This window comes from Canis lupus, chromosome 26 (genome assembly GCF_003254725.2).
Source record: "Canis lupus dingo isolate Sandy chromosome 26, ASM325472v2, whole genome shotgun sequence".
Lineage (NCBI taxonomy): Eukaryota > Metazoa > Chordata > Mammalia > Carnivora > Canidae > Canis > Canis lupus.
The window spans coordinates 24018409-24030782 of NC_064268.1; the positions used below are offsets into that span (position 1 = coordinate 24018409).

The 12374-nt window shown below is 48.2% G+C and overlaps 2 protein-coding genes across 2 annotated transcripts in view; both read left to right on the forward strand.

Annotated features, from left to right (window-relative positions):
- Nucleotides 1-177: 177 nt before the first annotated feature.
- C26H5orf52 (chromosome 26 C5orf52 homolog) lies at nucleotides 178-6592 on the forward strand. The gene is made up of 3 exons (XM_025474568.3): nucleotides 178-407; nucleotides 2656-2767; nucleotides 6265-6592. The coding sequence occupies exons 1-3, from the start codon at nucleotides 178-180 to the stop codon at nucleotides 6421-6423; spliced, it is 501 nt and encodes a 166-aa protein (XP_025330353.1). The 3' UTR covers nucleotides 6424-6592.
- Nucleotides 2653-12374, forward strand: part of OSBP2 (oxysterol binding protein 2) — a 196067-nt gene continuing 186345 nt past the window's right edge. The window contains exon 1 of the mRNA XM_049102071.1: nucleotides 2653-2767. Coding sequence (XP_048958028.1) covers nucleotides 2739-2767 — 29 coding nt within the window. The 5' untranslated portion in view covers nucleotides 2653-2738. The remainder of the gene's footprint in view (nucleotides 2768-12374) is intronic.

The following is a 12374-nucleotide window of genomic DNA, read 5'->3' on the forward strand; positions in this document are numbered from 1 at the left end:
CCGCAGCCTCCTAGACTTCGCGCACACGTCCCGCCCCGCCCCCCCCCCCCCCCCCGCAACCTTCCGTCACGCGTCTCCCGGGCAACGCGCCGAGCTCAGCTCCCCGCGTCTGACCTGAGATTCACTCTGCGTCCGCGCCGGCGCCCGCCGACTCTCGTTCCGGAGTCGTTCTCGAGCATGGTAGACTCGGACTCGGCTGCCCAGCAGTCCAGGCCCTCGGTCACATGGAACCTGGGCTCGCCGTCCGGTCATTCGGCTGCCGCCCAGGCGACCACCAGCTCCGACGCCAACCCGGCCTCGGCCTCCCGGCACGTTAGGTTCAGCAGCCAACCCGAAATCAAAATAGGGGCCCACCCGCAGATCTGCTTCCTGCGGCCGCGGACCGTGCAGCGGCCGGTGCTCTTCAGGTGCGGCCCGGGTGCCCGGGGCTCTCCTCGGCCCCCAGCTCTCTTCGACCCCCCCCCCCCCCCCCCCCCCCGCTCCTCCAGCGGCCCTGGGGACCTCGGCCCTGGCTCTCCCCGAGCCCCGAGCCCTTCGGAGCCTGGCACTTTCTTAAACCCCGAGAGAGCCTGGATTTCTCACAGATGCGAGCCCCCGGTCCTTCCCAGTCCAACCGCTCGCACCTCCGGGAGCCTGGGAGCCCAAACTCTCAGCCCGGACTCCCGGGGAGAATTGCCATCTCCCACCCGCATGTCCCCGAATCCCCCCGGCCTGTTAGTCTTCCAGGCTCGACATCGCAGCAGAGCCCCGGGGTCCCCAGCGCCCTTTGGGTCACCCTCTAACTCACCTTAGAGCCTAGCGAGGCCCAAGGCCCCTCAAGCCTGACACCCCTCTCTGCAGCCCCAGAAGCCCTGGCAGTGCCCCTCAATTCAGCCACTACCCCTCCCTCCCTTCCATCCCACAACCCTGGAAGCCTCCTCCCCTAGAGGCCTTGCAGTTGGAAAGCATTGTGGTTCAAAATGACCATTTATTACTTGAAAGGAGGTATTTACAGTCACTGCCCCCAACCCTTTAAAACTTTTCCAAGAAGTGTTGATAAATTTGGTTCACCCGAATGAGTAGGTTCAGAGTATTTTATGTGTCTTTAAATATTTACAGTATACAAGGGAGACGTTTGTATGTGAGCTGCTTTTTTGTATGCGAGCCTTTGTATTTTCATGCCTTTGTTGTCAGAAAGATGTACATGGGAGACTGGGGACATTTGTTTAAACTAGTCCATAAGTGTAAAAATGTAACTCCAAATTGGCAGAAAATTAATTAGAAAAAAAATTTTAGTCCTTCAAAATGTTTTAATCTTTAAAAATTATCCTTTTGGTCCTGTCAAAGTAGTATACGCTTTTATAGGAAAATCAGACAGGACAAGCAAGCAAAATGAATGGCCACAGACAATCACTGTTAACATTTTTGGTGTATATTCTTTCAGAACCATTCATATATATGTACTACAACATGGTGATACATCTTTTGGGGGAAAAATTTGTCACAAGAAATTTTACTATTGTGTTACCTAGCACACCCCCCCCCCCACCTAGTACCCTGTGGATATCTATTTTATTCATGAGTGCATAGTATTTTATTCTATGACCTAATTAAAATTTATTCCATTGCTTCCTATTGTACATTTAGTTTATAAATTTTAGGAAAAAGTTTGAACAGTTATTTTGAAATGGGCAAAAACATTTAAAGGTACATATTTGCAAAACCATTTCATGCTGTAACTAAATTATCAAAAAGCAAAAATCTGGCGTTATCCATTCTTGACCAATTCTTCATTTTGGCCAAATTTTTATCTGGAGTTTCGCCTGGATCACCTGGCTCCGTTCCGTACCCCGCCACCCAAACCCTCCCATTGCATCTTCTATCTCTTAGGAAGTCTCCTCAAACTTTTTCCTACACAGCTTCCCTCCCTATTCCAGACTTTTTCCAAACCCTCTTCCCTTAGAATCCCTCTATTAACCAGCCTAACCTGTAATCTTCTCTTTTTCCCTGCTTCCTTTGATCCCTCCCCCTGCCAATCTTTCTTAGACCTAGGCTCTGGAGCAAGTGCTCCCCACTTCACCCCCCTCAAATTCATCCTTCTGAACCCTACCATACAACTTTTGTTCTTCTCTAAGATCCCCACCACTCATCTCACCCTACTCTTTCTCCTTGAAGATGGCTGCTTCTGAGGGCAGTTCTGAGTCCTGTTCACACTTTTCTTATGGACTGCTGTGGGACTTTCTACATCCTTCTCAGGATGACTTTTCCTCTCAGTATCCAGAAAATACCTCTTTATTTTTTTTAATATTTTATTTATTTATTCATGAGAGACACAGAAAGAGAGACACACACACAGGCAGAGGGAGAAGCAGGCTCCATGCAGGGAGCCTGACGCGGGACTCAATCCTGGGCCTCCAGGATCATGACCTGGGCCGAAGGCAGGTGCTAAACCACTGAGCCACATGGGCTGCCCGAAAATACCCCATTAGTGCACATTTTCTGCAAGAGGAAGCCTAGGCCTACTCCCTTGCTCCTCAAACAACTATGAGAGCTGTGCCTCTCCTAAGAATCCTGGGAAAGCCTCAGTCACTCCCCTAGGACCCTATCAAATCAGTGCCTGTCCTAGCCCTGGCCCCAGCCGTCTTACCGCATGCTACTTTTCCCTCCCGCTTCCAGCTTAATGAATTCCAGTGAAGCAGCGGTGAAAAAATTTTTACCGAAGAGCAACTTATCTCGGGTGATTATTCGTGACAACCTCAATGCACGACGACGAACCTATGAGAGGGAGGTAAAGTCATCAAAAGCTTCTGCATTAGAGGGTGTTCGTGGCTTGACCCATGTTCAGTTCACTCTCCCCAGTAGTCTGGGCAGGAAGTGGTGTGGAATCACAGATTTTAGAGGTGATTGGGAGCCATCAATCTGCTCTAAAGCCCCATTTTACAGGGGAGGCAACTGAGATTCGAGGTAACTGATTTGCCCCAGATGTCACAGCTCTTCCCCTGGGCCAAGGGAACCAGGGAGGATTCCATATTTCTTGGCTCTTGTAGCATTATTTTCCCCCTCCAATCATATTATTTCTCTAGGGACATGGATTCCTACCATCTCCTATAAAAAGAAGTCTTGGGTCTTGGAGTTTAAAGTGGCATCAACACCCTTTGGCTTTTTTTTTCTCTCAGGGATTCCCTCTGTGTTATAGGGGAGAGCTGAGGCCCTTCCCCTTTTTGCTTATGGACAAGTAGGGTTGGACCTGCTTACCCAAAAGCCCGCAGAAGAAGGGGAGGGTAAACAATGTTGTCACTGCACAGACCCAATTAATTAATTCATTAAATGCATCATCAGAGGCTGCATGGGATAGGCACTGTGTTGGGCATGAGGAAGAGGCTAGGGCACACAATGGACTGTGAGAATGTACTCATTTTTTCAAGTGGAGCAAGCAGCCCAGAGTGGCTACTACCCCCTTCTTTTTTTTTTTTCTACCCCCTTCTTGATTCTTGACTTCCCTCCATGTTCCAGGGCCAATCTGGATGGGCCTATGAGACTCTAGTATTAAGAGTAGAAGAGGCTTAAGAGATGGTGCCAAATCCTCTTAAAGCCAAAGAGACCAAAAGAAGAGCAGGGATCTGGGTTTTTCTCCCTTTGCTAAACTTCAGTGGCATGGTGTAGTGGAAAGAGGGTGGGCTTGGCAATGGACAAGCCAGCTTTGTGTGACCTCAGGGAATAAACATTTCCTCCAGGACTCTCTTTTCTCATTTGTAAAATAGGATCTATTAGGATCCTCAGTTGCAGGTGACTCAAACTGATCTTGTAGTAGAAGTAAAATAGAGAATGATGTGTTTATATAATCAAGGATGGGTAGGGCAAGGTCCCCAATGTTTGGGATGAGAGGAGCCAGGAGCTCCAGCACCATTGGATGAGTCCTCACTTTCCCTCTTCATCTCTTTTCTGTGTCTTTGTGCATGTTGGCGTCATCATCAGGCTGGCTGTCCCTGCTAAGCATGGCCACAGGAAACCTTGGCCCATAGCCTAGAAAGGAAATGGAGTGCTTCCACTGTTGCTCACATTAGACAAATCCTGGAGAAACTCCAGCTGGCCCAGGGTGTGTCACTGGCCCATCCTTGTCCTAGTCAGTGTGGTCAGGTGGAATGTGCTATTTTAAATGGCCCAGGATGGATTGGGGGCCAATTTCTATGACCAGCGGGAGAGGGGACGTTATACTTCTGGCAAGTGGGGAGAGGATCTGTAAGATGCTGTAACTGGAAACTCTCCTGAGGTGCTTTTTATATACCAGAGGTCTGTGCCACCCTCCAGCCATCCAGAAGTTCTCCTTTTATTTTTTTCTAAAGATTTTATTTTATTTTATTTTATTTATTTTAAGATTTCATTTATTTATGAGAGACAGAGACAGAGAGGCAGTGGAAGAAGCAGGATCCATGCAGGGAGCCCAATGCGGGACTCGATCCCGGGACTCCAGGATCACGCCCTGGGCCGAAAGCAGGCACTCAACTGCTGAGCCACCCAGGCGTCCCAAGATTTTACTTATCTATTCATGCGAGACACACAGAGAGAAGCAAAGACATAGGCAGAGGGAGAAGCAGGCTCCCTGGTCGGAGCCTGATGCAGGACTCAATCCCAGGACTCCGGGTTCACAACCTAGCCAAAGGGACATACTCACCCACTGAGTCAAAGGGAGGCATTCAACCACTGACACTCAACTGAGCACCCCGGAAGTTCTCCTTTTAAAGCTGTATTGAGCCCTTACATGTTTTAGGTATTCAACATCCATTTTGTATTATTAACCCACTTAATAGTTCAGGAAACAGACTCGAGAGATGGAGTAACCTCACTAAGGTCATACAGTACATCATTCTAGAGTTGTAAACCTGGGTCTGACTGACATTTTCCCTTAAGGATGAGACTTTCTTCTCCTTATTTGTAGACCTGGTGACTTGCTAAGGGCCCAGCTTGTAGAAGCTCATGGATTTGAGGCTTGAGGGACAGTATGGCAGTGTTTCTGCCCCCCCTCTCCAAAAAGTGCTCAAAAAAGAGGCACTGATTTCTCAGGACCTTGACAAGAACAGCTAAGATTCTGTATCTTGGGAATCATCTGAGCACACTCTAAGAACACACCCACCCTCCTTCTTCATCCTTGTTCCCAAAACCCACTTAGGTTTTTGGTTCATCCCTTGTTCCCTTTGTCAAATAATCATGGCAACACTGACTGGCCTTTATGGAGCTCTCCTTTGCTTACATTGTGCTGGGTTTTGAGACAGTGTCAGTGCTTAGAATGCCCAGGGGAGTTTGTGAAAATTGTTGGCTCCCAGGATCATCTCCCACCTGGTTCTGTTTTCACATGCCCAACACTTCCCCATCCTTCAAAACCCAATCCCAATTTATATGTCAACCCTCTGTGAGGCTTTTCTTGATATCTCTCTTCTTTGAACTCTGTACTTCTTTTAGGGATGTGTCACTCCCTGCCTCACTTAGAAATATTTAGGCACGTGCCCGGCCTTCCTGACTATGTTGAAGTCGCTATGAAGATCTGTGGTTGATTTTTGTTAGTGTCTGCTTCAGAGCGAGCTCATGGGAATAGGCAAATGAGCAAGTAAGATAAAGGATGTGCTTTCCTAGAGCTTCCAGTCTCATTGGGGACAGGACAGAAATGATATGCTAGACAAAACAAGCAGAGGTCAGTGTGATGTAGGGGATGTCAGAGACAATCTGTGGGAAGCACTAAGTGAGTAATCGGGGCAGGGTGATAGGATTAAGGAGGAGGAAGAACATGATGAAACTTTTCTCCACCCTCCCCACCCCACATCTCTTTTTGGCTTGTTTTCAAATAGAGATGTTGAGGTTAAAGTCAGGCTTCCAGCTGCGGACTGTCAGAGGTACCATAGGGGTTATGTAGCTCAATGGCCATGTTTTGCAAACAGGGAAACTGAGGCTCACTCTGAGTCCATATATTAAAATTTTTTTAAATTTTTATTTATTTATGATAGTCACAGAGAGAGAGAGAGAGAGGCAGAGACACAGGCAGAGGGAGAAGCAGGCTCCATGCACCGGGAGCCCGATGTGGGATTCGATCCCGGGTCTCCAGGATCGCGCCCTGGGCCAAAGGCAGGCGCCAAACCGCTGCACCACCCAGGGATCCCTGAGTCCATATATTTATGAACTATTGAGCCCAGCTAGCACATTTCCCACCTCCTTCCCCACATATCCCCAGCAGCACAGATGTCTTTTTTTCTGTGAAGTAGCTTCTTCATCCTAACAACAGCTCTGTTTTTTTAGATAAGAGCTTCAGAAAGGACCAAGAGAAAGATAAGCCACTTCTATGACCACCTGAAGAAAAAGTTCATGACAGACCAGCTCAGGAAGCTGGGCCGCTGGAGAAGGGAATCCATAAACATCCAGCAGTACCTGGATAGCATCCGAGTGTGCAAGCTCTAGTTCAAACTCCATTCTAGCAGGAGAAGCCAGCCACCCTAATCAAGGCAGAATGATCTGCCCCTGGGCCACAAGGACACCAGGGTACAGGAGGAAGAGAGGTAGACACTAGGCAGCCGACACCATCATAGAACAACAATAAACTGAGACCAGTGGATAGTGGAGCACAAAACCCTTCAGCCACTGTAATATTCCTTGCCCTGCCCCATCCCATCTGTTCTGGTGGATGTGCTCCTGACGGTCCCGTAGCTACCTGATTGGGAGGAGGCTGAACCAAGCCAGCTTCCATGGTTAAGGCAAAGATGGACCTTTGCTACCCACATGTCTGAAGTGGAATGCTGGGCCAAGTGTCCAGGGACAGTGAGTGGTAGCTTAGATGGGAAGGATTCAGTAGTGCCACTGACTAGTGGTAAGGGGGTCAAGGTGAGACATCGGACACACCTAGGTTAAGTGCTATAGCTGCCACCTCTCAGCTATGTGACTTTGTAACCTCTCTGAGCCCCTGTTCCCTTATCTGAAAGAATGGGGTCGTAGCGAGGGAACCTGCCTCCAAGAACCGGTGTGAGGATGTGGAGTGCTTCACCCAGTGCCCATCACTGCCAATGGCTCTTATCATGAGGGGGCCTCCCTGATGGCTTCTGGCCTGCCTGCTGTCCCAGCTATACCCTGACAATCCCTACATTGTACCTTTACATGCGCAGGCCCCTCATTCAGAAGACCCTTTCAGCACCCCCAAGGGCTCTCAGGAAACTCTTCATCCTTCAAAGCTTATCTCAATGCCATTCTCTGCAAAGGTTTTCTGACCTTCTGCCTGCCTTCTGCCTTTCCCCTCTCTGCCCCCGCCTCTCCCCACCACCCCTACCTTTGTCACATAGGTTTCCCCTCCCCTCTGAACTTTAATTACCCAAGTGGCTTAATTCTGCCTTGTGTGGTAGCTAATTGGGCATTTGTCCTAATCCCTGCTTAGATGGTATGGTCTTTGAGAGCAGGGACCAAGGATCCTCCAAGACTCAGTCCAGGCCTCTTCTGTGACACTTCTCCCAAACTGGCCCCAGTAAAAAAGGCCATGCCTTCCTGTGCCCACACCTCTGTCTGCACCAAGTGTGTGGTTGGCCATTTCTTGTTTGCTCAGTCTCCCTAGCCAGATTGTGAATGTCTTAATGGCAGGGATGCTTACTCATCTGTAACCACAATGCCTAGTAAATGGAATAGTCACTCAATGTTTTCTGAATAAATGACTATTCCTCTTTGTATTATAGCTTTAGCACAGTGCACAGAGCAAGGACCTAGTATAAATATATTATATATATTAAATATATAAATATATTAAATATATTTATAAATATAAATATATTTCCAGATGAGGAAACTGAGGCCTAGAGAGGTGACTTGATTTGCCAAGGGTCCTGCAGCAAGTTAATGGTAGAGAACTAGAAGCAGGTGTCCTGACTGCCATGGAATGGTCATTCTACATCACAACACCTGCTAGGTAAGGACATCAGTCCTCTCGTGGCTTTTTGGAAGACTTCCTTAGGAAGTCCTCCTCATTCATACTCATCCTCATCACGCCCCTCTCCAGGCTTGTTGCCTGGCAGCAGGCCTTCCTTTAAACTGAATATCTGGGGCAGCCCAGGTGGCTGGGCAGCCTGGGTGGCTCAGTGGTTTAGTGCCGCCTTTGGCCCAGGGCCTGATCCTGGAGACCTGGGATCGAGTCCCACGTTGGGCTCCCCGCATGGAGCTTGCTTCTCCCTCTGCCTGTGTCTCTCATGAATAAATAAAATCTTAAAAAAAGAAAAACTGAATATCTGGGAGCCTCCAGCCCAGTGGGCTGGGTGGCAAAAGGAGGGAGATGTTCATGATGTTTTTCTTTTCTTCCTTTATGGTTTTCTTTTGAGAACTGGGGCATGCTACTTTTCAAGAAGAGTCAAAACAGTCTGTTCCCAAGCTTTTCTCTGTTTTTTTGCCTGATTACAACTGATTAGAATTTACACTTTATCATACAACCAAAAACCTCTTCTGTTAGATCAACCACTGCTAGCACTTTGGTGTCTTTCCTATATTTTCTGTGTTTGTTTCCTTTCAACAGATATTTTTCCTTGACCATCAGCTGATGTGCCTGGAAAGGGGAAATGCTCTGGGGACCCTGGAGTCTTCAGAGGGCCCACAGAGCAGCCCCAGTCTCTCTTTCTCCAAACTGTCCCTGGGGTTCTCCCCACCTCCAGGATCTCACTTAATGTAGTCTCCCTGAGCCTTACTCCAGTCTAGCCTCCTGCCACATGCACTCTTCTCCCCTGGATGTCTGGCCTTGGCTGAGAGTCTTTGCATCTTCATGCTGTGGCCCAATGGACTGAGGGTTCCCTGGCAGTGAGATGTCAAACCAATGGGTCACTTTATAAATCACTAACTCACCTCTGATTGTGTGGATTCAGTCTTCCCATTTTTGCATTAAAAACCAGGGGATATGGGGATCCCTGGGTGGCGCAGGGGTTTGGCGCCTACTTTTGGCCCAGGGCGCGATCCTGGAGACCCGGGATCGAATCCCACGTCGGGCTCCCGGTGCATGGAGCCTGCTTCTCCCTCTGCCTATGTCTCTACCTCTCTCTCTATCTCTGTGTGACTATCATAAATAAATAAAAATTAAAAAAAAAAAAAACAGGGGATGGGGCACCTGGGTAGCTCAGTGGTTGAACGTCTGCCTTTGGTTCAGGTCATGATCCTGGGGTCCTGGGATCGAGTTCCCATGGGGAGCCTGTTTCTCCCTCTGCCTATGGCTCTGCCTCTCTCTGTGTGTCTCTCATGAATAAATAAATTAAAAAAAAAAAAACAAAAAACCAGGAGATGTTACACTTAAGCAGGGAACAAGAAGTGATGGAATTCTGGAGAGGCCGCTTAATTGTTGGGAGGGAAAGAGAAGAAAAATCAGCAAGGGAAGAATGGGGGTGAGGTTGTTGGATGAGAAGGTATTGTTCGAGAAATAGAATCTTGAAGCTAAGGAAAAGTTTTGAGATTCTTTAGTTCAGTGGCTACACATACGCATATGCAGAACTCTTAGTTCAAATGAAATCTTGCCCACAAGCCTATTCCAACAGTCAAGACTATTGCCATATTAACATGTATTCAGCACTCACGTGCCAGGCACAAGGCTCAGCTCTTTCCAAGCATGATTCATTGGATCCTCCCAATAACAAAATAGGTAATTTTAATAGCCTCATTTTATAGGTGAGAAATTGAGGCTCAGAGAGTTAAGAATCCCACCTAAGGTTGGGCAACTGGTAAGTGAGAAAAGCCACCCTAAGCCTATCTCACTCTGCAGACCATCTCCTAGTCAACATGTAGTAAGTTCCCCATCTTTATTATTCTAGTTGGAAGTGGAGGGCCTGGGACCTAGAGCCCTTCTGGAGTGTGATTTTACAGGTGATGTTGTAAGGGCCTCAGTTATAATGTCAGCTAGGCTAAAACACAAGTGTCCCTTCTACCAGGTGGCTAGGAAGACCTGGATATAGGATATAGGATAGAGGCTGTTTAGGGAGATCTAGATGAGGGGGATGAAATAGGGCACAGGATTCCCTTCCACTGCCCATTAGCTGTGAAAAGATGTTCTCAGTTTCACCCCCAGAAAATCTCTGTGGAATATCCTTTGTGTCTGAAGAACTATGCTGAGGGCAGGAGACAGATGAATGATACTCTCTTTTGAGCACACTTTTAATTCTTGCTGAAAATACATTTCATTCCCTCCTCTAACATCACATGCATGTTACTACTTTAGAATGCTTGGGAAAACCTCCCAGTTCAGAAAACTTGGTGGGGGCACAGTGGACCCTGTTTTCCTTCCCTCTCCAGAATTTCTCCTTGACCTGGAACAAAAAGAGGGACGTTCTATTTACTGAGCACCTGTTACAATGCAAGGCACTTCATATCTTACCTCATTCAGTCCTCACAATGGTTGTCCGGTATTGTGCCCATCTTACAGGTGAGAAAACCAAGGTACAGAGAGGCTAAGGAACTTGCTCAAAGTCAGTAGCTTTGAGCCAGGCTTGAGATGCAGAGGGCACGTTTTCCGAATCATCCAGTTACTGTGGTGATCCTCGGCCTCATCGCGAGCACTAAACTCAATTTTAGCCATTGTTGGTGGCAGAAACTGCTTTGTGAGGGATACTTATGCTTTGGGCCTGTTGGTGGCCCTGGCCCCGGCCCCTGACTTTCCTCCATAGAGGTCAGTGACAGGGCAGGGAGGAAGTGTTGGATTAGGATTTGTTCCCCTCACAGCAGGGCCCTGCTGCAGGCTATCAGGCCGGAGCAGTGGCTTCAAAACCCCAGCAGGTAAATGTGGAACAGGCTGTCACAGGCTAGGCCGCTAGAATCATAGCCACAGCTTGTCAGGGAGCAGTCAGCTGCAGCCAAGAGTGAACACAAAGTTCTTACATATCCATCCCATCAGTCCACCCATCCATTCCTCTGTCTATCCATCCATCCAACCATCAGTCCATCCATCCAACCAACCACTCAGCTGTCCATATGGCCCTTCAGCACACAATCAGAACACACAGATGGAGGAATTAGTTTTCTTGTTTGCTGTGATCCTCTCAGTTTTCCTGATCAGTGTGGGGAAGTGGGGTGACCTGCTAACTGGGAGTGCCTCTACCTGGATTCACTGCAACCTTGGGCAAGTCATCCCTTCACTCTGAGAGTTTGTGGGGCTGAAAATACCTTAGAGCTGCCTTGTGCAAGGTCACTTCTTTTATTTTACTGATGTATAACTGAGGCAGGGAGTGGGAAACTCGCTTGCCAAGGACAGGTAAGGAATTAATGGTGGATTTGGGACTGGATTGCAGGACGCTGCCACTCATTTGTAAAGTGGAAGTGGGGATCCTGTTTCTCCTTGCCTTCTGGGATCATAGGGAGGAGCCCATGGGGTAGTAGTGGTAGGAATCGCTTTGAGAGGCCAGAGTGTCTCTGAGGAGCCACCGAAGCCCTGGCTGCTGAGCCTGGACAGATCCCACAGTAACCACAAGGGGTCAGCAGATACTTGTGCGCTCCATTAGGATCTGCTGGAAGGCACAGCCTTGTGAGCTGGGGTCTGGGAGGGAGGCCAAGTCATTTAATTCCTGAGGATCCATAACACGAGTAGGTGGGGACATATCCCAGTTCAGCCCCTTGTGAAATTGAGAAGTGTTACTCTGGGTGTGATAGTACAGAGCCTGGTCCAGCTGCTGACTTTGGAACTCTGCAGGGCTGTGAGAACTGAGGGGGCAGAGCCATGAGCAGACCTGGGACTCCCTACTCCCCATGTAACCTTTCTTTGGGCTTTAGCTTTCCTACCTGCAACCTGGTGGCTGATCTCTGCACTCCTTCCAGTTCTCAGATCCTGAGATGTGGCAAAGGGCTTTACACACATGATGCTCCATAAATACCTGCATTTGAATGGATGGGAGAAACTCCTGCTCTGAGTGAAGCCAGGGTTATAAGGACACCTGGGTGGCTCATTTGGTTAAGTGTCTGCCTTTGGCTTAGGTCATGAACCCAGGGTTCTGGAATCAAACTCCCTGTTGGGTTCCCTGCTTAGTGGGGAGCCTGCTTCTCCCTCTCCCCCCTGCTCTTGCTCTCCCTATCTCTCTCTCAAATAAATAAAATCTTTTAAAAATGTCAGGCTTATATAAAATGATAATTCAGGGTGAGTTTGGCTTTACTAGTGTATTTATTATTTGGCAGAATGATTTCTGATGAGATCATGGTGGGCACTCTGCTCATCTGGGAGCCTTTTCAAGGTCCTGTCACCAAGTCACTGTCAGCTACTGGAATGATCTCCACCGAGAAGCTTTGTGTGATGGTCTTTATCAGTTCCCCTCGTACCTTGTACCTCGCCAACATTCACCTTCCACTTCATTCAGCACGTGTTTTTTGAGCTCCTTGTATGGCACATTTGTAAGTGCTAGAAATCACCTGTGAACAAAACT